Source organism: Manis pentadactyla, chromosome 3 (genome assembly GCF_030020395.1).
Source record: "Manis pentadactyla isolate mManPen7 chromosome 3, mManPen7.hap1, whole genome shotgun sequence".
Taxonomy (NCBI): domain Eukaryota; kingdom Metazoa; phylum Chordata; class Mammalia; order Pholidota; family Manidae; genus Manis; species Manis pentadactyla.
In genome coordinates this window covers 207,885,962-207,911,395 of record NC_080021.1, presented here as the reverse complement: position 1 = coordinate 207,911,395, position 25,434 = coordinate 207,885,962, and the positions used below count along the sequence as shown (strand labels likewise).

At 39.4% G+C, this 25,434-nt stretch overlaps 1 protein-coding gene across 4 annotated transcripts; it reads left to right on the top strand.

The window, feature by feature from the left end:
- The first annotated feature begins 928 nt into the window (after positions 1-928).
- On the top strand, positions 929-25,043 carry FBXW2 (F-box and WD repeat domain containing 2). 4 transcript variants are annotated; one of them, XM_036915494.2, is made up of 8 exons: positions 929-1,042; positions 1,145-1,253; positions 5,189-5,606; positions 13,561-13,755; positions 15,830-15,963; positions 18,277-18,363; positions 19,226-19,395; positions 23,652-25,043. In XM_036915494.2, the coding sequence occupies exons 3-8, from the start codon at positions 5,504-5,506 to the stop codon at positions 23,938-23,940; spliced, it is 978 nt and encodes a 325-aa protein (XP_036771389.2). In that variant the 5' UTR covers positions 929-1,042; positions 1,145-1,253; positions 5,189-5,503; the 3' UTR covers positions 23,941-25,043. The 4 variants fall into 4 exon arrangements, with proteins under 4 accessions (XP_036771389.2, XP_036771386.2, XP_036771385.2 ...); XM_036915491.2 differs by having other exon boundaries at positions 5,097-5,606; XM_036915490.2 differs by lacking the exons at positions 929-1,042; positions 1,145-1,253 and adding an exon at positions 1,276-1,530 and having other exon boundaries at positions 5,097-5,606.
- Positions 25,044-25,434: the final 391 nt, after the last annotated feature.

Sequence of the window (25,434 nt, the reverse complement as noted above, 5' to 3'; positions counted from 1 at the left end):
AAATGTACTAAACATCAAGGAATACTTGTCATACCTAGTGGGTACATTTTTTTCCTCCCAAAAAAAACATTATATGGTGAGGTTTGGTGTATGTCTCATTGGGAAGGATTTTGCATTCCTAGTATAGGCTATGCAAAAACTTCACTATATCAATTATATAGGTCATCTATATAATTTATAATTATATATATAATATATATATATAATATATATATAATATATATATAATATATATATATATAATATATATATATATATCCCAGGCAACCTCATCTCAAAATGGAAAACATGTAGTCCATTTTAGTTGGAACTGAAGAAACTAAGCATTTATTTGCTATTTTTCTAGAGCATGTCTGTGTGGGAATTATCCAAAATACCGTTTCTACCAGCAAGTTTAAGGAAAGAAACAACATCCAGCCTATTTTCATGTTCCTGTCACACAAGCAGTGGTACCTAGAAGTCTGTTCTCAGGCTAGGCTGTATTTCATCTTTTCCTTTTCACATGTTGATATTCTAACCTGCCATTCACAGCAACTTTTGTAATTATTTCGCTGTGAGGAACTCACTACATTTTAAGTTGGCTATGTCTTCTCAACGGTCACCGTGCAATCTTGGACATTTTTATAAAGTGGGAAAATCAGGAATTTTTTTTTTCATTTACCCTACACTTGAGAACAGTGTTTGAGACAGATTAGGTGCTCCGAGGTTGTGTGACTTGGACAGGTCTCTGGACATCTCACTCCCCTTCGTAAAGTGAGATAAGTGCCGCACAACTAGTACGGGATTAGATCTGGACAAATTCGGACACACCACGAGAAAGTAAGGTTTGGACTACGTGCCACAGGCCTAAGGGGTACAGAGCACGCCCCGCCTGCCTCCCCGCTCTTCCCGGCCCTGCCGTTTTCCCGCTAGAGGAGGGGGCCGGAAGTGCAGTCGCATCCGCCGGGCGCCGCGGGCGGAGGGACGCGCGGAGATGACGTAACAGCACCGGAAGCCGCTCCCCTGTGAGGTTGCAGACCCCGAGCGGCGGCCGCTGGTCCGGGTCTGTGTAGGAGGAGGGGACGGTCTGGGAAGGGGGTTTAACGGTGCCCGCGCCTCTGCTGACCCGCCGTCCCTCTGGCCGTTTGTCTTTCTCTCCCTGCAGGCGCCATGGCTGCGGGGCGGACCCGGCCGCTGCGAGGCTCTGGCGGCCCGAGCGCGCCTAGTTGGTGTGAGCCCGGCGCGAGGTCCCGGGCTCCGGGGCGCTCGCTCAGGTCAGTGCCGCGCGGAACGCGGCTCCGGGAACGGGGGACTTGGGAGCGACGAACGGGTTGAAGGGACCTGGAGTTGATTTTAGAGATGGGAAAATTGAGCCTCGGAGTTACTGTTTTTTAGTCCTTCAGTTTCCTTAGCTGCGAAATGAGTTAATGATGTTCCAAGGCTGCGATGAGTTTGAAAGATAATGAAGTGTGGAGAGGTGATTTATGAAGTACAAAGCGCTGTATTAATGTGAGGGACTGCGCCATAGTTGTGGGTATACCATGGACACAGGTGTGTATGTGGGTTGCTGCTTGAAATAAAGATAACAATGTTAATGCCAAAAAATTGGTACCTGGCATTTCTTGTAGGCTTACAGTGTTTTGGGTACCGGGCTAAACGCTTTACATGCATTTTCCTCTTTCATCCTCACAGAAACCCTAGTAGGGAATGCTGTTGGTGGTGATGCTTTGCAAGTGAGGACACTGGACTTGAGATAGATAAAGTGATTTGCCTAGGGTCACCCAGCAACAAGTGGAGTTGCAGAGCCCATATTTCATAAATACTATTTGTATTCTTTCAAAGCTGTTTTTATTTCTCTTAGAGCTAAAGGGGGCTTTTAAATAGTATATTCACGTGGTTTTAAATTCAGGAAGGGGTCCCTCACCTGTTCCTCTGCTCTCCAGTTTTCTTTGGAGGTAACCAATTCAAAAGATGTTTTGTGCATATACATCTTTATATATATATACGTACATGTATATAAATGTGTATATATAACACACATATAAACTTAGAAATAATATTTTCAAAGCCTCTGTATTCTAAGTGCTGCTGATTATGCTTGAAAAGAAAAGAGACGGAAGGTGAAGCCTCCTCCCTAACAACAAATGTCTTGCTTTCACTCTTGACTAGGACAGGTCCTGGTGGAAGAGAGGAATATGCATTCATGATGTTCCATCCAAAATGTCGTACCTCTAGTGAGACCTAGAGGTATAGGTTTAGTTCTGTTTTGGAAGGGTGGAGGCTGGGCACGATTTTAGCCTGCTACTTGCTGTGGGACCCTGGGAAAGTCACTCCACTTCTTGGGACATAAATTTCTCATTTATTAGTTAAGAGCACTAGTACTGATACCTTTGTGAGGTTGTGAAAATCAGATGAGGTAATGTCAATGAGTAGTACCTTTGTTTTTACCCCAATACAAAATGTGAGAGTTGCCTAAGGAAACTTAAAGGGTTAATAACAGAACCAGAGACCAAACCGAGGTTTCCCATCTCCCAATTTAGGAGTCTTCTCATCACACCACCCATTTCAGAGCTTTGTTAATGTTGAGAGCAGAAGGGCAAGTTTAATGTTTAGTCTGAAGAGGGGGTAAAAGGGGAAGACAGCTTGGAGTGTGGAGAGAAAAATGCACTTAGTGGTAAAGTGGAGCGTCAAGTCAGTAACTCTCCTTAATTATAAAATTAAACTCTCAGTAAGTTTGAGCTCTTGGGTTTTTCTCCCATATTGTTTTAATTCATTTTTAAGAGAAACTTTGTGATAAAATCATATGGTTGAAAGGGGTATTAGTGCTCATGTACGTTCCAGTTTCAGGGACACCAAAAGCTTTCCTCCCGGGTATTCATAGAAATAAAACTTAACAAGAAGTACCGTTGAGTTACCCTAGACTGGTCTCTGTGTGAATCATGTCCCTGCTATATTTCTGATTCTTAGTAGGTGAGTGATAGCTTCCGTTTTCCAGATGGCAAAAGTGAAGCTTAGCAGTTAGTTGAAATGCCCATGATCACATGGGAAGTGGCTGAATCAGTAAAGAATTTGACTCGAAAGCATTTCATTTAGCTCATTCTGCCTCTCTATCTAGCTGTCCTTGGCTGCTCCCAGTCATGGAAGCTTACCGCTGTGGAGGCGGCTGTTCCCTTATTGGGAAGGTCTGATGATTTAAAAGCTCCTCCTTAATGTTGAATTGAAGTCCTGCTTCCTAAAGTTTTCCCTTTGGAGCATTATGCTGCCAGTACATAATATTCCCAGGGATACTCTAAAAGAGTTCACTTTAGACCTGTGACATTAACAAAATCCCCTCCAAAGTGAGTTGACTTTTTTTTTCCAGAAAAGTAAAAACTGGTGTTTTTTAATAGTGCATTCTGCAGAGCTAGAAGGGCCTGCTTTATTTTAAAAAGATGCCTTGATCATGACAATCAGAGATGAAGAACTTGTAAACAGCCTCCCATATGGGGTTCAGGAGCTTAAAGGGCAATCTCTAGTACAAGAGTTGGGAAAAAAATTTTTCTGTTAGAAGTTAGAAGATCATATAAATCTCAGGAACGACTGGGTTTTTTTAAAGGTGCTTATTGGAAAGCTTGTCCCCTAATCCTCTATGGTGTTGTGAGCACATTAATTTGGCATGCTATAGATGTCTTTTAGTTATTTATGAATGAAAAGGGTAAGACAGCATGGAGCATAAGTAGAATGGAGAGAAAAATGCACCTAGTGGGAAATTATAGCCTCAAGTTGATAGGGAACCTGCTAATGTTTTCATGGGTATTATAAATTGACCTTGTAGCCATTTAAATAATAATACAGATTACATAAATGTAAGCCTTTCTACGGTTTTGGTGTATGTTTTAATTAGCTGGTATTAATTAATGAGCTGTTATGACATTGTGTGAATGTCCACAGAAAAGGATTGTTTAATCTTGCTGTGAGTGATTTTTTTTTTAAGCAAAAATTTTCCAGAAATGTTACAGATATAAGGTAGTTTGGATTCAAAGAAAGGAGGAAGCTTGTTATCTTGTGTTAAGTTGATGAAACTTTTGGTGAACTGATTATTTTTTGGCAGACAAGTAAATCCTAACATTAATAAATCCTACCTAGCCCAAACTCAGGCTTTAAGAATAGTATTTTAAAGTCCAGTCACTTTCAAAACCAAAACTGTTAGATAGCTGGTGATATGATTGGACTATAGGCAAATCACTTACCTTCTCTGACCTGCAACTTCCTCATCTGTAAAGTGGAGATGATGACACCTGTTTTTTGGTGTCTTGTCAGCATCGGGATAACTAATTTGATTTGTTTGTGCAGGCTTCCAGAACCCTCATGGCTCTCTGGGGTACATGGTTAAGAGTTGTCACCAGCTCATATGAGACTTATGAAAACAAATTGTGTGAGGCCAGATAAGGCCTTTGGTACTTCATGTTCTAACGGGCAGTGCCATAAAGGAAGTAGAAGAACTAAAATACCTGAGCCACATAACTTACTACATCTGCTTATTTTTCTTACCCATCCCTTTTTTGCCTGAACATCTGTTGCAAAAGCCAATAGTCAGTTCTGTGATTTTGGTGCCAGGTCAGGTTGTGCCTAGCATGATAATTAATGTATCATGTTACTGCTCAGGAGACTTGCTTTCTTGTTGTCAAATCCTAGTTAATACTTTTGTGATTTTTAATGCCTAAATAGAGTGTTAAGGACTTTTTGTTATGATGGTTGTGATGGGGGTAGGGGAGGTGACGTTAATCTATAGAATACACTCTTTCATAATGAATGAATACTTTGTAAATCTACCATGAAGATGCATGTAGCATGTGCTAGATTTCAAAAAGAACAAGTCACACACAGCAACATTTTGTTATGCTTCAGAGACTACGATTTGTTAAAGTATATTTTCTCAAATATATTTTCTTTCATGTGCATGAAAAATTTTCTGATGAGTATAGTGTATTAACTGTAAAACTGTAATGTAATAAATAACCAAGCATAAAGTTGTAATGCCAAGTTTTTTACACTAATTTTTAATACTTCATTTATTAGCAGTCTTGCTTGAATGGTCTTTTTGAGCAGAACTAATACAATATTTTGATGTGCCACAGGTAAATTTTTCCATAACCTTATGGAGAGAAAGGACTTTGAGACATGGCTTGATAACATTTCTGTTACATTTCTTTCTCTGACGGACTTGCAGAAAAATGAAACTCTGGATCACCTGATTAGTCTGAGTGGGGCAGTCCAGCTCAGGCATCTCTCCAATAACCTGGAGACTCTCCTCAAGCGGGACTTCCTCAAACTCCTTCCCCTGGAGCTCAGTTTTTATTTGTTAAAATGGCTCGATCCTCAGACTTTATTCACATGCTGCCTCGTCTCTAAACAGTGGAATAAGGTGATAAGTGCCTGTACAGAGGTGTGGCAGACTGCTTGTAAAAATTTGGGCTGGCAGATAGATGACTCTGTTCAGGACGCTTTGCACTGGAAGAAGGTTTATTTGAAGGCTATTTTGAGGATGAAGCAACTGGAGGACCATGAAGCCTTTGAGACCTCATCGTTAATTGGACACAGTGCCAGAGTGTATGCACTTTACTACAAAGATGGACTTCTCTGTACAGGTAAGGGACTGGAACTGTTTTGTTTTGTTTTGCATTTCATAGGGTTTAATCTTACTTGAGAATGGCGAGTATTAATTATATGAGAGATCAATGATGGTATTTCCCCACCACCCATCCCTGAGTGGTTTTTCCCCTTTATCCACTTTCTTCCGGGGAGAATGGTCATTTTTATAAAATTTTATGAGAAAGAAGCCCAAGACATTCTTTCATACATTATGTGAATCAGAAAGCCTTAATTATTATTATCATTTTTTTTTTCTTTCATGGAGAGTCCTTTGTGTTAACTTTTTCTCTTTTAGCATTGATTTTCTGGAAGAACCCAGTATAAGAGTTAGTGTCTAGTCCTTGCAAGTAGTTAGATCATCATGGAAGAATTACTTAACCTCTTTGTGATTGTTTTCCATGTCTATAAAATATGGGGAAGGAGGGATTTCTTTCTTGCTTTAAAATCCTGTGGTTCTGCAATATAGGTAGGTCACGGGGGAAGGCAGTACAGCATGGGGAAGACAAGTAATGACTATGTAGCATCTTACTACGCCAACAGACAATGTGTACAATGGGTGGGAGGGGACCTGATAATATGGGTGAATGTTGAAACCACAATGTTGCTCGTGTGAAACCTTCATAAGATGTATATCAGTGATCCCTTAATTAAACAAAATCCTGTGGTTCTGAGAAGAATTAGAAGTTAAGAGGTTAAGAGTTTGGGCATGGGGATAAAGACAGTTGGATATTTTTAAACTGGCAAGTAACTTTATGTAACAAAATAATCATTAAAATTTAGAATTTTGTGTATCTTCCAATTATAGTGGGCATGTGTTTCTACATATGATTATTATAGTGTCCACATTTTAGGCAGTACATTTTGACATTGCAAATGATACTTAGGCAATGTTTAGAATGGCTGGAGGCCCTTATCAGGGATCCCAGTGCTTACTCACTTCCACTGTATATAATATATAGGGATACTCAGTATTCTTTCTTCATCCAAGATAATTTCTATAAACATTTGAATATTAACTGAACTATATACTTGGCATTTTTAATAGTATATATACTGTGCCTTTGGGTAAATATATCATTATTTAGCCATTTCCATATATTAGTGCATTATCAGGTTGTTTCTAATTTTGTTTGCTTGTTTTTTTGGGGGGTGGGGGGAAGAGGCTTCAAAGCAGAATCACCAGATCCAGAAATATCCATGATTTTATAGCTCCTTTGAGGGTCCTTTCCAGATGAACTGAACTGATACCATGCCCACAGCAAAGTCTTAAGTAACCTGCTTCTTCTTCAGAGTCCTTCCAGACTGATTTTTACTGTTCTTAATATTAAAGAGATGTATGATTACTCAAGATTGTTTTAAAATTGCATTTCTTTATTTAGTGAGGATTTACATATTCTCATTTGGTGATATATTCTCTGAAATGCTAGATAACTTTACCAGTTTTAAAAAATAAATATTAAATTCAAGGCATTTCATTGTTTTGTCATCCTGAAGTTACTCCATGCTTCCATTATTTTTCCTGTACTATGAGCCTGATTTTTTGGAGCAGTGGCATCTGTTCTTCTATACTTTAATGTACTTTCCTAGTTGTGGTTATCTAGTCCATGTCCTTTTTGCCTCATGATCAATGGCAAGTATTTTTTAAAGATACGGTATTGCCTTTGAGCTTGGTGTTCATTTGCACTTAGGTGAATACTGGCAGTTGACTCATTTTCAGAACTGGCTCTAGCTTTTTAAAAAATTTCTCATAAAACTTTCCTTTTGAGATGCAATAAAACCTCAGTTATTTGGAGCAGAAGTGAATAGGACACATTCAGTGAATTTTTTAATTACTTGGATAAGTTAGTATCTATAATAAGTGTGGGCCCAACCCTGTATTTTAAGATAATTCTCTAGGTAGGCCTGTATGTTATGTTATTTTTAATTCTGATGAAATTGATCAGGTTTGCATATTGAAAATCATGCGCTGTTGAAAATGATCCAAAGCATTAGTTTGATTTTTCTAACAGCAGCATCCCTGGGACTGTTAACTAGCGAGAGAAGTATTTGTTATAGAATTTTAAGTGTGTTTTTGTCATCTTGTTACTTAAGTGCTTGTATTTTCACTATAGTTGAATTAGGAAATTCTGAATTTGGCAGTAAGCTTGCAGCGACCCTCAGATTAGTCTCTTGAATAAGCAGTAAAATAGTATTGCCAAACGAATTGGTGGCTAATGCTAACAATCAGCATGGTATAGATTGAATGAGGTAGTTATCCTTCTACCTGTTGTGCTTACTTATAAAATGTCTACGATGAGAAAAACAATGTGAGGGCACACACAGACGAATTAGAGCAGTTCTTTGCTCAGAAGACATACACACTGAAGGTAACCTGCCAACCTGACAAACTAAAAATAAAAGTCTTCATCTGGACTTCGGCTAATCAGAGAACACTTGCCCTTCTAGAGAGAGCGAGCGTAGCTGCAGCTCTACTGTAGTGAATTATTGCCATGTGGGACTCAGGCCCCGAGTTGTCACATCTGACTTCTTATGAGAATTCCCAAATCTAAATTTTGTAAAGTGTCCTGGTTTTTAAGTAGTGATTTTTAATTATCACCCAAATTTAAAAATATTGTGGTTGGTCATATTCACCCTGCAGACTACCAAATTGTGATCTCTGGCTAATAATAAGAACAGCAAGAGCTATAATAGACATATGACCAAATGATATAGTTGAATTATAAGAGAAAAAAAAGATCATGTAGTTGCTCAGGGGAAGGAGTGATTTCTTCCATTTGGTAAAATTGAGTAGTGTTTATGTTGAGTCCTAAAGAATGGATAGATTTTAGAGAAATGAGAGTAAGGGCTTTCCAATGGGAAGATCAGCATTAGCAAAGGTAGGAAAGAAAGGGCTAAGCATGAAGCATATAGGAAGAAAATAAAGAAAATTCATTTTAGCTGAACTCTTGGGATTTAAGTAGGAACTCTAAGAAACTCTTGAGAGTATAAACTGAAGAAATAGGCTTCGGTTTTGTTGTGAAAGCCTTGAATGCTGGGAACGTGAGTTTGGATGTTTTTCTATAAGCAGTAAGAAAAAACTATGAAAGATTTCTGAGCAGAAAAGGGGCTGGGATCAGAGCTTCCTGCTTGAAGTAGATCAGTATTTCTTATTTCTGTCAGATCCAGGTCCTTGTTTTAAAAAAGCATAATTCACTAAATTCTCTTATCTTGAGTAAAATTCATAGAAATAACTTGCCTATACGTATAGATATTTTTAAAAATCAATATGTCTGAACTCTGATCCAGATGAGAAAATACGAGGACTGTAATTTAAATTTATGCACATTTAATTTAATTTAAAATAATGCACATTAAATATATAGTGCTCAAGCTCAGCTGTAGTAGAAGACAGTAATGTAATCAGATGTTTACCCCTATATGTACTGTCATTGTGTACATGACAGCTATAAATGCAGAATTTTGTATTTGTGCTGCAAATAACATCAGAGATGTGCTCTATAGTCAAATGGTGAAAAACTTTTAGCAAAGTTCCCAAGAAAGCACAGTACATCTTTCCTCAAGTTACTTGGTAGTTACATTTACAGGAAATTCAGAATAAACTGCAAATAAGCCTTATAAAATAGATTCTAGGCTAAGATAACTAAGAACAAGCTTTTCAGTTATGAATATCCGGCAGAACTTTATGGATTGCCATGCAGAATACAAGGCAGTTCTTTTTGTGCACTGTCGCAAACATCGCAGGATGTCTAACATTCCTGGCCTCTGCCCAGTAGATGCCAGTAATGCTCTCCCCCACCAGGCATTGTGACAATTGAAAACACCCCTACAAATTTCTAAAATATTCCCTTAGGAGGTGGTGTTATTTCTACTAAGGCCTTCTGACATAGACAAAGCTAGAGCTTCCAAATTAAAGTGTTAGCCTGTTGCATTTTAGATAAGGGGGAGTAAGTCTAGTTTTAGGATAATAAGACTAGAGATTTTTAAAAGGAGCAATTGGATGAAAGAGCAGCCTCTGAACTGAATTTACAAAATTTGACAATGGATTGTGTATGTAGCAGGGAAAAGGGAAGTTTCAAAAATGGCTGAGGGTTCTAGCTATGTGTATGCCTGGGAAGATAGCAGTACTACTAATAAGAATAAAAAATGAAGGAATAAATCCAAGAGGAGAGATGGAGTTCATGTTGGGATGAACTTAATTCAGCTGGTTGTGTAAGTGGAGATTCCCGTAAATAACTGGACGTTCGGGGTCAGAGCTTTGGGGAGTGCTCAGAGAAAGGTTTAGGAGTTAGTCACATCACAGCTATGGCTGTAACAGTGAAACTTTAAAAGGAGATAGAGAGAGGAAAGAGTAGAGCCTAGCTAGGATGGATCCTTGAAGAGTGCACTTAGAGAAAGGGGAGCAGTAAAGAAACAGAACGATGAAGAGTTTCAAGAAGGAGAATGAACATTACCTTTCTTAAAGAGGCACTCAGGACTGTTTATTCAGTTGGTCGACAGTCAGATGTCTCAGAGAGGCATTTGAGAGCTGGATTTGATTCTACCAGTTAAATATTTAAACATAGCTTGACACAATAGTTTACTTGATTTCAATTGGGTTGCAGTTCATTTTCTGCTTACCTTTGTTGCACTCATCCCTGTCATTTTTTATATCGGAAGTATTGTTTTCATCCAGTCTTACAAATTGAAAGGGCTTCTTTTTCCTTTCATATAATGAAAGTTAGTCTACATTTATTTAGTCCCCTTTTGTCTCTAGGCTTCATCATAAGATGAACTTGAAAACATGTAGATGCAGGGCAAGTTCAGGCTGCAGATGGGAGTCCATAGGGTGCAGGTTGACATAAAGCCAAAAAGGAGCAGAAAATAATAGCTCTTAAAGGCTCAGCAGTTAAAAGTAGACTTGCACCACTATAAAATGGAACTCTACCTGATTCTTTTCCAGTTTCTTTAGGGTGTAAAACTGAAGACCCAATATTTTTCTATGAAAACTAGTTTAAATAATTCGTTTGGATAATTCCCATCCCTTTTAAATAAAACTGTGGTAAAAATATACACAAGATTTATCATTTTAACCCTATTTAAATGTACAGTTCAGTGCCATTAAGTACATACACATTGTACAGCCATCACCACCTTCCATCTGCGGAGCCTTTTGCATCTCACCAAACTAAAACTGTACTCATTAGTTGAACACTTATCCCTATTCCCTTCTCCCCCTAGCCTCTGGTAACCATCATTCTATTTTCTGTCTCCATAAACTTGACTAACTTGAGGCACCTAATATGGGTGGAATCATACAGCATTTGTCTTTTCATGACTGATTGACTTCACTTCCTTAATATCTTCAGGGTTCATCCATATTGTAGCATATGTCAGAATTGTCTTCCTTTTTAAAGCTGAAGAATATTGTTTTATGTGTATACCATATTTTGTCTTTCTTCTCTCCTAGTTTTTAACTACCTTTCCTGCCTCCAGTTTTGCCCTCCTTCAAACCATTCTCCATGATGCAACCATAGGTATCTTTCAGAAATGCAAATAAAGTCGTAGTTTAACATCCTCCTGAACCAGTCCTCCAACCTAATCTTGCCACTATTTCCCAGTCATCCTGAACTGCTTTTATTATCAATGTTTGTGTTTTACACAGTGAATTTTGACAAGCATTGTAAATAATTCTTAGGCAGTTTTTAGAATAGTTCCAAATAGTTATGAATTGACCCCAGTGTCAATTCACATATATTTAACATGCAGAGATACTTAATAGGCACTTTAATAGGTATATACCAGGGATTTGCAAACAGCAAACTTCAGAGCCACATCTAGCAGAGTAGAGTAATCCTGCTAGAGAATTACTATGCTAACAGAGACTCTAAGGCTCAAAAAGCCTAAAATGTTTACTATCTGGTCTTTTACTAGAAAAAGTTCTGCTGACCTTTTCATATACTGCCCCCCCTGGCAGGGGCAGCAAAGGGAATTTTTCATCCTTTAGAGTTCAACAGTTAAAACTCAATGAAAGTTTTTTAGCCATGAAATCCCTTCTTTAAACAGCACTATGCCAAGGCCCAGCCTAAAACATGAGAGTATGTATAGTTGAGCCAATTGTGCCGTCTCCTGGGCATATTTGTGGAACACGTAGATGCACAATTACAAAATCGTCTTCATGTGAGGTGTTTTTCCTTTTACCCACTTCATGTTTGCTGTGGCTTTTGTACTGGCCACCACTTACTGTACTGAATGATTGCTGCTTGTTTAGCATTTTTGTCTTTCCAAGTAGACCACGCACCGTGAGAGCAGAAGCCCTGCCTGACACAGAAGTTATGTAAATCTAGGTTGAATAAAGGAATGACTGAACCCCAGTTGAACACTCAGAAAGGACCTAAAATGACTTTTCTTCCTTTAACTCCCTAGAAAAACAGTCACAAAATGCCCAAGCTTAAAGATTATCTAGACCTGTGCTTTTCAGCATAGTAGCCACTAGCCACAGGTGGCTTTTGAGCACTTGAGATGTGGCTAGTCCAAACTGAGATGTGAAGAAATGTGAAATTCTCGCTGGATTTCAAAGATTTAGAATATAAAATATTTATTAATAATTTTTAAATTTTTTGTGTTGATTACATGTTGAAATGATAGTATTTTTCACAATTTAAATGTTATGTAGATATTTTTTACATTTTAAACTGAATAATAGAACATTTTAAATTACGTATGTGGTGTGTATTATACTTCTATTGGACAGCAGTGTTCTAGATAATTGATTCTCAAAACATTGCTGATGCATTAGAATAACCTGGCAAGCTTTTAAGATGATTGGCCCCCACCTTAGCTATTCTAAAGTAGAATCACTGAGGGTTTTCATGAAGATGATTCTGATGTCTCATGTATCTGAGAACTACCAGAGTCCCATCCCTCATTTTATATAGAGAAAACTGAGTCCCTAAATGGTCGGGTGACAACACATGTAGTTTCATGTCAGTGCATTTTCACAGGCTCTAACTTGGTTTAAATTTACTCTCTGCCTCTTTCATAAGTGATAGGTATTTTTCCAGTGTCCGAAACAGTGGCTCTTGGCCAACTCTTAAAGACAGAATTGTGGCTGGCTTTATTTAGTGATTTCACCCTTTTGAAAATTGGTCATTTGGTGCTTTCCTGGGATATTATGCCCTTGTCATAGTGACTGTTTACTGTGTCCTCAAAATGTCTTTGACGATTCTTACTACTTTTCTAAAGGTAAATTGTAAGACATGTTAATTATTAGGATTTTAAGTGTAATTGAGCAAACTCTTGAATTGTCACCATTATCAGAGGCAGAAATAAAACCTACTTTTTTCTGCAGACTCTTCAGAGGCTTTGTAAGCTCACCATTGAGTTACAAATGTCTGGGAATAATTTATCCCTGGTTTGTTTAGAGGTTCCTTTACACAATTCAAGATGGTCCAAGAAATTAGCATTTAGCCTTTACAGAAGTTAACCCATGATCTGAGGCTTATCTTAGACTTTCCTAGGTGTAGAACATGTTCCAGCAGACAGCTTTCGCATTCAGCATACTTCATTTGTTGGGTAATGGACAGGCATGCAAGTATACACATGCAGGCATAGCTAATACCCATCATTTCAAGCTCAAATCAGAGACCTTATGATAGAGATTTATGACATTCTACATGCAGAAGCACCAAGTGACACTTTAATGTAACACTCTTCTGTAGCCTGGAAAGTTAAGGGAAAAGGTCTAAACCAAAAAGTTTGCGTTCAGCCCCACATGCCATTAACACAAGACCGTTTTTGGTGACCCCAAACAAGTTGCATTATTGTCTCCGTACTTTGGGTTTCTCAGCTATAAAGTAGGGACGCTGCAGGAGGGGACCAGGAAGGTTCTTCTTTAATAGTCCATGGTTTTAAGATTTGTTCTTTTTCTTTAGTGATTGTCTTCTTATATAACCTCCCTATTTTCTCTTGAAGGGTCAGATGACTTGTCTGCAAAACTGTGGGATGTGAGCACAGGGCAGTGCATTTATGGCATCCAGACCCACACTTGTGCAGCGGTGAAGTTTGATGAGCAGAAGCTTGTGACAGGCTCCTTTGACAACACTGTGGCCTGCTGGGAATGGAGTTCCGGAGCCAGGACCCAGCACTTCCGGGGGCACACAGGGGCGGGTGGGTTGCTCTTTTACGAGGGTTTCTACAGTTACTTTAATCTCATTCCTTAAACCAGGATCCAAGAATGTGATCCCTTTTTTGTTTTGTTTTTTAATTTACCTGTCTTTTATCCCTCCTCTTTCTTAGTCATGGCAGTTATCCCTTTACAAGTTATTCTTATTTGAAATTTTTCCCCTAATTTTTCTTTTCCTTGGCCCATTTTAAAACTCCTCTGTGTACCCTTAGACTGGGAGGGGGGCAGTTCTTCATCTCTCCTATTTCATTTATATCCTGCTGAACAGTCAGTCCCCTTTGCTTTTATCAAATTCCATGCCACTAAACTGAGTAAGTCCTAGACTTGTAAATTCAGTCTATTTTATTTGTAGGAAAATCCTTTGGAGTGACAGATTGTTATCTACATGTTACTTCAAATTAGAGCTTGGTAGACAGTTGATTAAAACAAGCTAGTGCCTAAAAGTAAGATGAAAGAAACAGATACCTGAATATTTCCTAATAATTTTATAACAACCTTAGTTGCAAAAACTGGTCATTTGAATATAGCCTTGAGACCTGAGCTTCTCCCTCTGCTGCAATGCATTTTGGAGCTTTGTGCAAAAATCATGTTGAACTATTTTCCAGCCTCCTGTGCAACAGCTCCCTTCTTCCTTTCCCCATTTACTTGCTGCCTTAGTCCCTGAGCTCTTTAGCAGCACATTTTATGAGCAGCCTTCCTGGGCTCCCAAAGCAGGTTGAGTCCCTCTGCTGTAGGTTTCCTAACAATCTGTATACTGGATTCATAACACTATCATAGCACTCATCATGCAAGTAAATATAAGAATCTGATTGCTGTTGCAGGCTGTAAGCTCCCAAAGGACTGGGACCCTGCTTGTTTTGTTTACCCTTAGGTCCTGAGTTCCTTGCACTATACCTGTTGCTCAGTAATTCTTTGAAATGAACCTAGCAGTTTTATTGCTAAAAACAGTTTTTTTCATACTTTGTCTTCCTTCACATTTTTCTTCAGTCTGCTATGACTATGTGTTTGTTGCAGAAATTAATATTTAAAGATACGTGACTTAGCATGGAACTTAACAGTAAATTGAATCTGCTATTCTACAGTGTCAGGATGTACATTGGCTTCCAGTTGGTTTTATACCTGATCAACTTTGACAGCTGTGCTCTAAATAATTTCCTCCTTGCTATTCCTTGGACATTGCTGTGGCATTTCCTAACTCCATGCCTTTGCTGTTCACTCTACCTGCAGTATTCTTTCTTTTCTTGATAAACTCTACTCATCCTTCAGGGCCCATCTCCAATATCGCCTCTTCCCTGAAGTCCTCCCTGATACCCCTGGGCAGAGTTAGTCATTCTCCTTGGTGTTTCCCTAGCAAGAGGTAAACATTTATTTATTTTGGACTTCCTCTTTTACCCCTCACTTAGACTGATTTCCTTAAAGAAAAGACCAATGTCTTCACATCCAATGTTCCTTTAGAATTTGGCAGACATTTAAAAACAAATATTTGAGTACTTGCTGTGCTCAGGCACAGTTTTAGGTGCTGGGGGATACAGCTGTGAAGAAATTCGGACAGTTGAGAGAATGGTTTAGTCTGACCTTTGAGGTCCTTGTTTGTGTTTTCCTCATTATACTGACTTTTCTTGATTATGGGTATTGTTTTGCAATTATATTCTTGATACTTTGTTTCCTGCAATACATAATGCAAATCCAAGTAGGCCACATATGACCTATGTTCTGTTTTCTCTGTATAAGCTAGATAAGTTTTGTGTAGTATCACACAGTATCCTGAGAAGAAACGCCATAATCTTCAGCACTGTTTTGCTTCTCACTTTGAAGCTAGCATAAGTATAAGAGGTTGTATTATTCCAGGGACTTTCCATCCTTAGACTAATAAGCTATAATAACAAGAATTTTGAAATAGATTATTTTTTACCATAAAATTACTGGTTGAGTTAGCACCATTCTTAGAGGACCTCTGGTTTTGTACAGTTGGGCAGCTAGGGAGAATAAACATTATTGAACTCTTATAAAGGCCCTCAGAAAGGTATGTTTTAACTTTGTGTGTGTTACATATACTAGTGTTTAGCGTTGACTACAATGATGAACTGGATATCTTGGTGAGTGGCTCTGCAGACTTCACTGTGAAAGTATGGGCTTTATCTGCTGGGACGTGCCTGAACACGCTCACTGGGCACACGGAATGGGTCACCAAGGTAGGAAGATTTACAGGAATCTCCTTGACATCAGGTTTTATGAGGGTGGGGGAGTTGGGGTCGGGTGGAGGATGGTAGGCTCTGCCTTTTAAGTGGTAGATGAGCCATAAGATGGAGTAGATGTAACCACAAAGCATGATGGTATATAACAGTGACCCCCACATAAAAGATACTTGGTAAGTAGTTAAATGAGTGAATCATTATGGATGTGGAAAGATGCCCACAACATATGAGATGCGTAGAGAGAGCAAATAAAACAAGTTAACATGCAACTATGTAGGATATGGTACCAGTTTCCAAATGTGTTTATGCCCCAGATGTTGAAGATGAGATTATTTATTGTAAAATTATGGATGTTTTTTTTCCCCTTTAGGTTTAGCATATTTCTCTTTCAGTAAGAAAAGCAATTTTCATTTTGAAAAAGAAAATAATAATTGCAAGAAGTGGGACAAAGAGAAACATACAGGATCTTTAAAAGAATATAATGATGTTTGTTTAGTTTTCAAAAAAATATCACTAAGTGGATCAACTGCAGTGTTAATAATGGAAATGCCATGCAGAGACACTTCTCTTGAGCTTACTATGCCATTCTGTGAGGGCCTGAGGGTATAGTAGAGAGTGACACAAACAGTCTAGGAGGAGAAATAGTTATTAAACAGTAATTTCAAATAAATATATAATTACAAATTGTGTTAAGTGCTCTGAGAGAAGTGCAGTGTTCTACAGGAGTGTCTAGGAAGGTACCTATCTTAATTCTTTCAGTGAAAGCATTTTGAGAAGGGACAAAATGTGAAGAATAAATAGGAGTTAGCTGTGTAAAGAGTAGTGGGGTGTTTCAGAGGGTGCAGTATATGCACAGGCTCTGGGGTGGGAAAGAACTGAGAACACTGGATGACCTGGAAGGCCAGTGGAGTTATGCTGGAGTTGGGAGAGGTGACCATCATGTCCACCTTACTTGCCATACTAAGGATTTGGGATATCATAAATGTAGTAGGAAGCAATTGATGAATGCTGAACAAGGGGCTGGTGTGATGCTGTGATGTTTTCAGGAAATAGTTGTTGAGTGAAAATGGACTAGAATGGGGTCCAAGTAGATACAGGGAGTCCAGTTAGGCTTTTGCAATAATCTAAGCATGGTGTGGACTTGAGTGGCAATGAAGGAAGAGAAGGGCATGCATGAGGATGTGGCTTTAGGTAAAGCCAGCTGAACTTACTGACATGGGGAACAAAGAAGATGACTAGTGGGTTTCAGATCGGGTGGGTGATTGTCGTTCTGAAATAGAGCTAAAGAAGAGCAGTTCATGAGAGCATCAATACCACCGAACTGTACACTTAAAAATGATTTTATGTTGTACGTATTTTACCACAATAAACAAATTAGGGAAAAAATAATACTGTATTGGGTACATTGGGTATTTAAATGGAAATTTTATATAAAACAACTTGGTGTTGTGTTAAAAACAGTGGGCCCAGGAGCCAGCATACTAACTGATGTCTCAGATTAGTAGTCCTTCCTTCAGGGCCTGAGTTTCTTCATCTGCTAAATTTTACTGCGAATGTTAAATGAGATGATAGGACAGTACCCAGCAGGTTGCCTGGCACTTAGTAGGTCTATTTCAGTTCATTCTGCAACCCAGTCTTCTGAACGAGTGAGCCTGGCTTCCCCTCTCACTTTGTGCTGATGTATTACAAAAAATCACTAGAAAGTAGCATTTACAGGTTATCCCAAATGCTAATGGATGTTGGCTTTTATTCATTACTACCACAATTATTATTGCTGTTAACATTGTTTTATTTCATTTCACTGTAGTTTTATGAAATAATAAGTGCCTTACCCCTATTTTAAAGATGAGGAAAGTGAGAAACAGAGAGGCCAGATTGTTGTGCTCAAGGTTGCAGAGTCAGCAGATGGCGATTCTGACCCCCAAGTCCAGTGCTTTTTCTTTTCAGTGCACATGCTTAGGAAAACAGATCATTGTGTCTACTTCCATGTCTGTGGACTTTTTTCTCACCTATTCCTCATATTTTCTATTAAGTGACATTTTATAATTTTCAAAATCAGCCCTAATGCTTGCTTCCAGATAAAAGCTAAGATTAAATGCTGACATTACAGACATTTTTAGATCCTGCTGATAATTTAGAGAATATGGTTGTAATAAAACTCTTAGTAGAAGTTAAGTTGGCCATAGAGTTACAGCTTAGCTATTCTAACATACATATCAACTCAAGTTCTTTTTCCCATTTTAATTTTAAAACAATATAGGAATAACATTAGAAAGGATCCTTCTGTAACATGGAGGTTTATATTTCTAGGTGGTTTTGCAGAAGTGTAAAGTCAAGTCTCTCTTGCACAGCCCTGGAGACTACATCCTTTTAAGTGCGGACAAATATGAGATCAAGGTGAGGCTTTTTTTCCCTCCATTAATTAGCCTCATCAAAGAAAAACTGGCAAATACAAGAAAATTAAAATGGTGTGGCGAAGAGGGGATATTTCAAAGAAGACAGGAATGTGTTGGTCCAAGCCATCTTAAACCCATTGAGAAGAGAATTACTCATTATTTCTATGTTCTAGTAACCTTGATTTGTAAGTGAAGGAACAAAAATAGGTGAAAGGGATTAAGTGGTACAAAGTTCCAGTTATTAAGTAAATAAGTTGTGAGGATGAAAAGTACAGCATGGGGAATATAGTCAATACTATAGGAGCTTTCTGTAGTAACAGGTGGTAATCACACTTCTGGTGAACATTTTGTAATGTATATGAATGTCAAATCACTATGTTGTACACCTGAAATTAATGTTACATTTTATGTCAACTGTACTTCAATTTAAAACAAAAGAAAAAATATTCCACGGAAATTTTTCAGTGCCTTGTTTTCTTAAGACACATGTCTCTGACTGCCTCAATTCTTAGTTTGAAACTGTGAAAACATAAATATTTATGTGTATAATAATAAAAACAATTTGCAAAAGCTTGATAGAGCGCTCTTATATGCATTCTCAGTGGATCTTTTAAACCATTTCATGTAGTAGGCACTATCATTGTAGCAACTGAGGTTCAGAGAAATTCTTTTACCTAAGATTATAGAACATATATATGCAGAACTAGAGCTTGAACCCATGCTTCTCATCTGTAAAACTGGTAGTCTTTCTAGTTTACTTCACTTTGTATCTGACTTGGGCAAACACAAGCCACATTGTTTAAGGACAAATTTTTCTGTGGTGATGTGATCTGTCATCTTTCCTAATTTTCTTTTATCTGCAGATTTGGCCAATTGGGAGAGAAATCAACTGCAAGTGCTTAAAGACATTGTCTGTCTCTGAGGATAGAAGTATCTGCCTGCAGCCAAGACTACATTTTGATGGCCAATACATTGTCTGTAGCTCGGCACTGGGTCTCTACCAGTGGGACTTTGCCAGTTATGATATCCTCAGGTAATGTTTTTTTGGACCTTTACCTTTGACAATCTCTTCCAGTTCATTTCTTTATTGTTTTTGGTACAGTTTACTAGTAAAGAGAAAACTAAATATTTGGATAAACCAGTCAGTAACTTGCTTTTGGGAAATGTTTACTACATCAGTTATAAACAGGGTTATATGCTGAAAATCTCACAAAATTTTTTTAATGGCAGTAATTGGAAAAAGTTATATGCTAGATCTCAGTTCTAATAACTTCCCTTACTCTGAGTCACTTCCCCTTTCAGAATTTAACATGCTTTTCTGAAAATTGCGAGGCTTAGATGGAAAGATCTTTCAGATCTCCTCTAATATTTTAAACTCTACTTGCTGGTCAGTTGAACTTCTGCATTGAGGGATCAAGTGGCCTTCTGTTGGCTAGTAGAAAGGCGGAGGTATTTAGAGAGAAATACAACTTGCAGGGCTTCTCCAAAGAAATAAGTAAGAAGAGTTCCATGTAGAAATAATTTTGTCTCACTGCATACCATAGATCGCTCTTGAAGATTGGTGGCATCTGTTAGCATATTGGAGCCTGATGGAAGCCAGTGACTTATGGTCATTAAGAGAACTTACACTTTGGTGATGAACAAACCTTGGTTTAAGACCTGTGCCATCTCTAATGAGCTGTGTGATTTCATATAAGTTTCTTAACTTTTCTGTTCCTCAATTTCCTCACCTGTGAAGTGAAGATTAAATTAAATGCCTGTAATAAGGACCTAGCATAGGACCTGGCAGATCTTTATTAGTGAACGCTCTATGTAAAGAAACCTGTTTGAATTTGTTTACCCTGACTGTATCTTCACACTTCCTATTCACAAAGCCCTTTTTTTTTGAGGACTACCTATGAAGTCACAGCATTAGTCTATAGCATGGTTTGGAAAACTCTGGCTTGGGGAAGTACAGAAAATCAAACATTCTCTGCATTGTGTTTATGCATGACTGTTTGAGGTCAACTTGTATGGGATCTGGTCATACTAGCCAGCAGGAGTTTGGCAGGCTCTGTCTCTGTTTTCATAAAGTTACAACCCCATTTATGTCTCTTCTTGGAGTCAGACCTACATTTCTAACCAGTTTGTTTCTGAACTGTCAGGATCATTTCTAGAAAATGATTGATAATTGTGCTTTGAGAAAAAAACCTGAAACAGATTCTAGAAAACATTAGTCCAAGCTCTTCATTTTATAGATGGGGATATTGAAACAGAGAGGGTATGGTCCTTGCCCAACATCCCACATCTCACCCTAGTCTAGCATGCATCTGTCTGTCTATCCACCCATCCATCCATCTATCCATGGCTGGATCATCCAGCAGGCAAATGCTTAAGGGACCAGCAAGCCAGAGAGAAGGAACTTTTGAAAGAACTTGATACTTTGAAAAGAAAAAAAAATCCAAGTAGTCACCATGGGAAAATACAGATCTTTTACAGTTTAGGATTGTTTTGTTTTGAATTAAAATTTAGTAGGGAGGGGTGCAGAGGCAAGATGGAATAGTGGTATCATAATTTTAATGCCTAAAGTCTCCAAATATTTTCAATTGATCATTCATCTACCTTCCTCATATATGCTTCTTACTCAGAATCACATATAAAGAGAGTCCAGAGTCCAGAATGAAAATGCTTTATGTTTTTGATATTTGGGTACACTAGCTTTAAGCAGTAAACCCATGAAGTTGCTACTAGGAAATGTTAGGTTCAGATTTTTCTTTGAAAAGGGGCTATTTTCTCTCTTGGCTTTTTCCCTTCAAACACAAACCAGCCTCTTTTGAAATCTTAGCACAAATCCTGTGGCCTCAGTTGCAAGGACCAGATAGAGCTACTTATGCTTTGAAGTTAACTGAAAAGAAGCAAAACACAGATGACAGCATATTGCTCAGCAAATCGAAGATATGACACAGTCTCTTGAGCTAGGTTATCCCAGCACAGCTGGCGGGGTGTTTTAGGTTCAAGAGCCCAGAGTGCACAGCAGGGATGGCTCTTAACAATTCCAAAGTAATCAATAAAAGAGGCTCTGAGCCTGTCAAGACCTGTGTATTCTGCAACATACTGTGCTTCTGTCTTTGGAGTCAGTTAATCTTCACCAGGCTTATGTCCTATTCCCTGGCCACCCAGTTTTCTAAGTTTCTGGTTATTTCCTGCTTTGCCTTGTGATGTGATGTGGCACTTACCAGACTGTCTTGCTGTTTTTCCCATTTTCCTTCAGGTCTCTCTGGAGAAGTTTTTGTTTGCCGGTGTTCATTGTGCCTTTGCTGTGTTCATTAGCAGATACTTACTGAGCACTTGCCTGTGTGCTAGGCACTATGGGATACACTGGGACCACAGAAACACTAACCCAACCCAGGGAAACTACTACCCAGCAGGAGAGCAGATGGACATTAGACACCTAATCACACACAGCTGTTTTAATGGCCAGACTAAGCGCAGCATAGTACAGGGTACTTGGAGACCCCAGCTAATTGGAGGACTAAGAAAAGCTTCTTTGAGAAAGAGACTCAGTCTGAATCCTAAAGGACGGGCATGTGCATTAACTAAGTGCCAGGCCTGGGCATGCAGTGAGGGGTGGTGTACACTGAGCCCAAGGAGTCTGCTGCATTTGAGGATCTGAAAGGCCAGTGTGGCTGGAGATGTGAGTGCAGTAGAGAGCCATCCAAGGGGTTAAAAGTTTAAACGGGATGGTAATAGAATTAGACTTCAGTATGAGGTTTACTGGTTGAAAGGGGCCAAGAGTAGATGTGGGGAGCCCATTTGAAAACTGTTGGCAGTAATGCAGGCAGAAGACCATGTCTTGGATCAGAGTTGTGGCAATTCAAATAGTAATGAGTAAATGAGAGGAAAATTTAGGAGGTAAAATCAGTAGCTCTTAGTGATTGAAAATGTGGTCTGAGTAAGGAGGAGAGTTGGATGATTGCCATATTTCCTAGCTTGAGCAGCTGGATGAATGAGCAAGCAAGGAAATAAAGAAGAGAAACTGGTTTGGCCAAAAGTTCAGTGTTGGGCAGTGGAATGTGAGAACAGGTCTTCCTCACTACGGAATCTCCTCCCTTCCACTACCCTTCCTGGTACCAAACTGCAGTCTGCTTGTGTGTGACTCCTCCCCTTGGAGAACCGAGTTCCCTCTTCCAGGACTCGTCGTGTCTGGCCGCCCGCACATCCTTCACTGTTTAAAGACGATGATCATATACGGGTCCCTTGTCCCTGACAATTCTTTTCCTCCCCCTCAGCTGGTCTTCAGCCGTTCCTTCTTGTCTTGGTTACCAGGTCCTGCCCATCCTAGCTGACCTCTTGGACAGACACTGGTCAGCAGTGTTCCTGGTAAAATACAGGCTGACCTGGTATCTCTCAGGAGACCAAACATTTGGTCACAGAGCAGCAGTATTTGTATATCCTTTGTCTTGTAGCTCTTTGTGCCTTCAAAGAGGACACCAGCTTTGCGTGTCAGCCTTTTGCGCCACCGGTGTGCAGACAGCAGAGACAAAGGTTTTCCCATTTGTGCCGCTGTTTGTTAGTCTTTCCCGTTTTGTGCCTTTGTCATCAGTGTTCCAACTGATGGGAACTGCCAACCTGAGGAGGCTAAGGTTGTCCTCCTGACTCCCTGGTTTTCTTTGACAACTTCTTACAGATCTGTTATTAATGTTTCTGAATTATTTGGGGAACTTCTAATATTTTCAGGCTCTACTGTTCTTAGATAGGAACCCATGTGTTTGCTCCCTGCTGGTTAGAGTGGTCACTTGGGTTTCAGTCTGGCTTCTGGCTTCAGGAGATCCCTGAGGCCAGTGTTCTAGGGTTTGATGAGTAAATCGTCTTACCTGGTGGTAGTTTAGTCTTGCATTCTAATTCTAACTGGTAGCTGTGTAGTTGTGAATCCTTAGCTAAAGTATTTACACTGGCTGACCTTCAATTTTCACATCTTCTAAGAGGTAAAATGAGATTTTCTGTAAGAACCTTTCCAGCCTGGATGGGCGGGCACTTTATGCTTTTATAAGTGTTGATCAGACACCTCCTTTCTCCTAACATGCTTGTGCTATCATTCCATTACGAAGGGTTCTTCCATCCCCCTGCTTTTTAAAGTAGGCTGTGCTTTTTGTCCTCATGTTTTCTCACGTTCTTTTTCATCAAAAACTTTTATTTAGCTCTGTAAATTTGCTTGAGTTTTGTATTGGTTTTAAAGGTCTGCAGGAAAGATTACAGTAGCGTAAACAGAATTGCCTTCTAGTTCATGTTTCCTAACTCTCATCTCTGTAGGGTCATCAAGATTCCTGAGATAGCAAACTTGGCCTTGCTTGGGTTTGGAGAGATCTTTGCTCTGCTGTTTGACAACCGCTACCTGTATATCATGGACTTGCGGACAAAGAGCCTGATTAGCCGCTGGCCGCTGCCAGAGTACAGGAAATCAAAGAGAGGCTCGAGCTTCCTGGCAGGCGAAGTGTCGTGGCTGAATGGGCTGGATGGGCACAACGACTCAGGCTTGGTCTTTGCCACCAGCATGCCTGACCACAGTATTCACCTGGTGTTGTGGAAGGAGCACGGCTGATGCCACCAGCTGCCACCGCTGACTGACTTTGGGTGCCAGGGCTGCGGGTTTTGAGTGCAACCTCTGTGGCAGCCGACTGCATGAACCAAAGTTCTCACCTAATGGTATCATGACGCAGTGCACAATCATTTATCTACGTTTGCCAGGGGGCCAGGGCTCGGGGCGGGGGAGGGGTTGTTTTATTGACATACAACGCAGCATGCTAATGGGGGACACCATTGACTTCATTTGTACTTAGTTATGTTGGTCAGTAAAAGAGGATGCATTTTGGGTTCATCTTCCTTGAATTTTGATTTTAAGTAAAGAAACTTAACTGGTTCATTAATCTGCTAATTGGTTGCCTATAAAAACACACTCAATCTATTAAAGCTTTTTATCATCGCCTTTTCTCTTCTGAAGTTGAAGCAAAGGTACAGCAGCTTCTCTCACATGGGGCTTAGCTTTTTAACAACCAGTATTATAAAGACCACCGAGTCCTGTGACATTCAAAAACTCTCCACCAAATACCAGTTATATAAGGCAAGTCTGTCTTCTAGTACAAATCCAGTTCTATAAATGGATTGTTGACAACACATTCTGGGCCCTCACTCCTGGCCAAGTCAATGTTGGCTGTGTCTGGGATGTGAGGGAGTTCCGGAGTTTTTGTTTCCATGTGGAGCAAGTTGGTCTTCAGTGCTCCACAGCCTGGGTGACCACACAGAGGTGACATGGGTGGTACAGTGCAAAGAGTACTGAACTGGAAGATTAAAGACTGACTCTGTTACCTAGGAAACCTGCCACCTCAAGCATATCACTTCTCTGGGCCCCGTCTTCCCTGTCTGTATAGCCAGGTGTTAAGTGAGTGCTGAAATTCTTTCTGGCTGTATCTACTAAGGTGTGTAAAAGTTGGTATTTTAAGTTTTGTCTGACTTACTGATTCTTTGGGGTTGGAGATAATATTTAAATGAAATAATTGATGAAAATTGTTACCTATAGGGAAATCAAATATACAAAAAGGATGGATAAGAAGGGAATGTAGAAAATACAACAGATTCCACTTACAAAATGTAAGACATTGGTGGAAGAAATGCTGATAGGAGAGAGGCAGTGTGCTCTATGAGAAAGATGCCTACCTTGACTTCTCCTTGTTTGCCTCTTAATCAATGTGTGGCCTCAGGCAGGTTAGCCTTCTGTCCCTGGGCCCTCATTTTCTTCATCTTTAAAATGAAGGAATCACTCTAGATGAGAGTTCAGAAACTCACATGCCCAGGGGAGGAGCCAGCCAGGCATGAAGCATTCTGGGCACCATGGTACGGAACCCCGGAAAGCTTATCTATAACAGGGCAGTTGCTCAGCCCCAAGAGTTAGGCAGAAATGAGCCCAATTGGCAGGTCTTAAGATTTTTCAGGAGGAAGCAGAAATCCAGATTTTTATTTGAAATCTCCCGATTTTTAAAATGTTGACAACTAACTGAAGGTAATTTAAAATACAGTGAGCTAAACAAAATATGTCCCC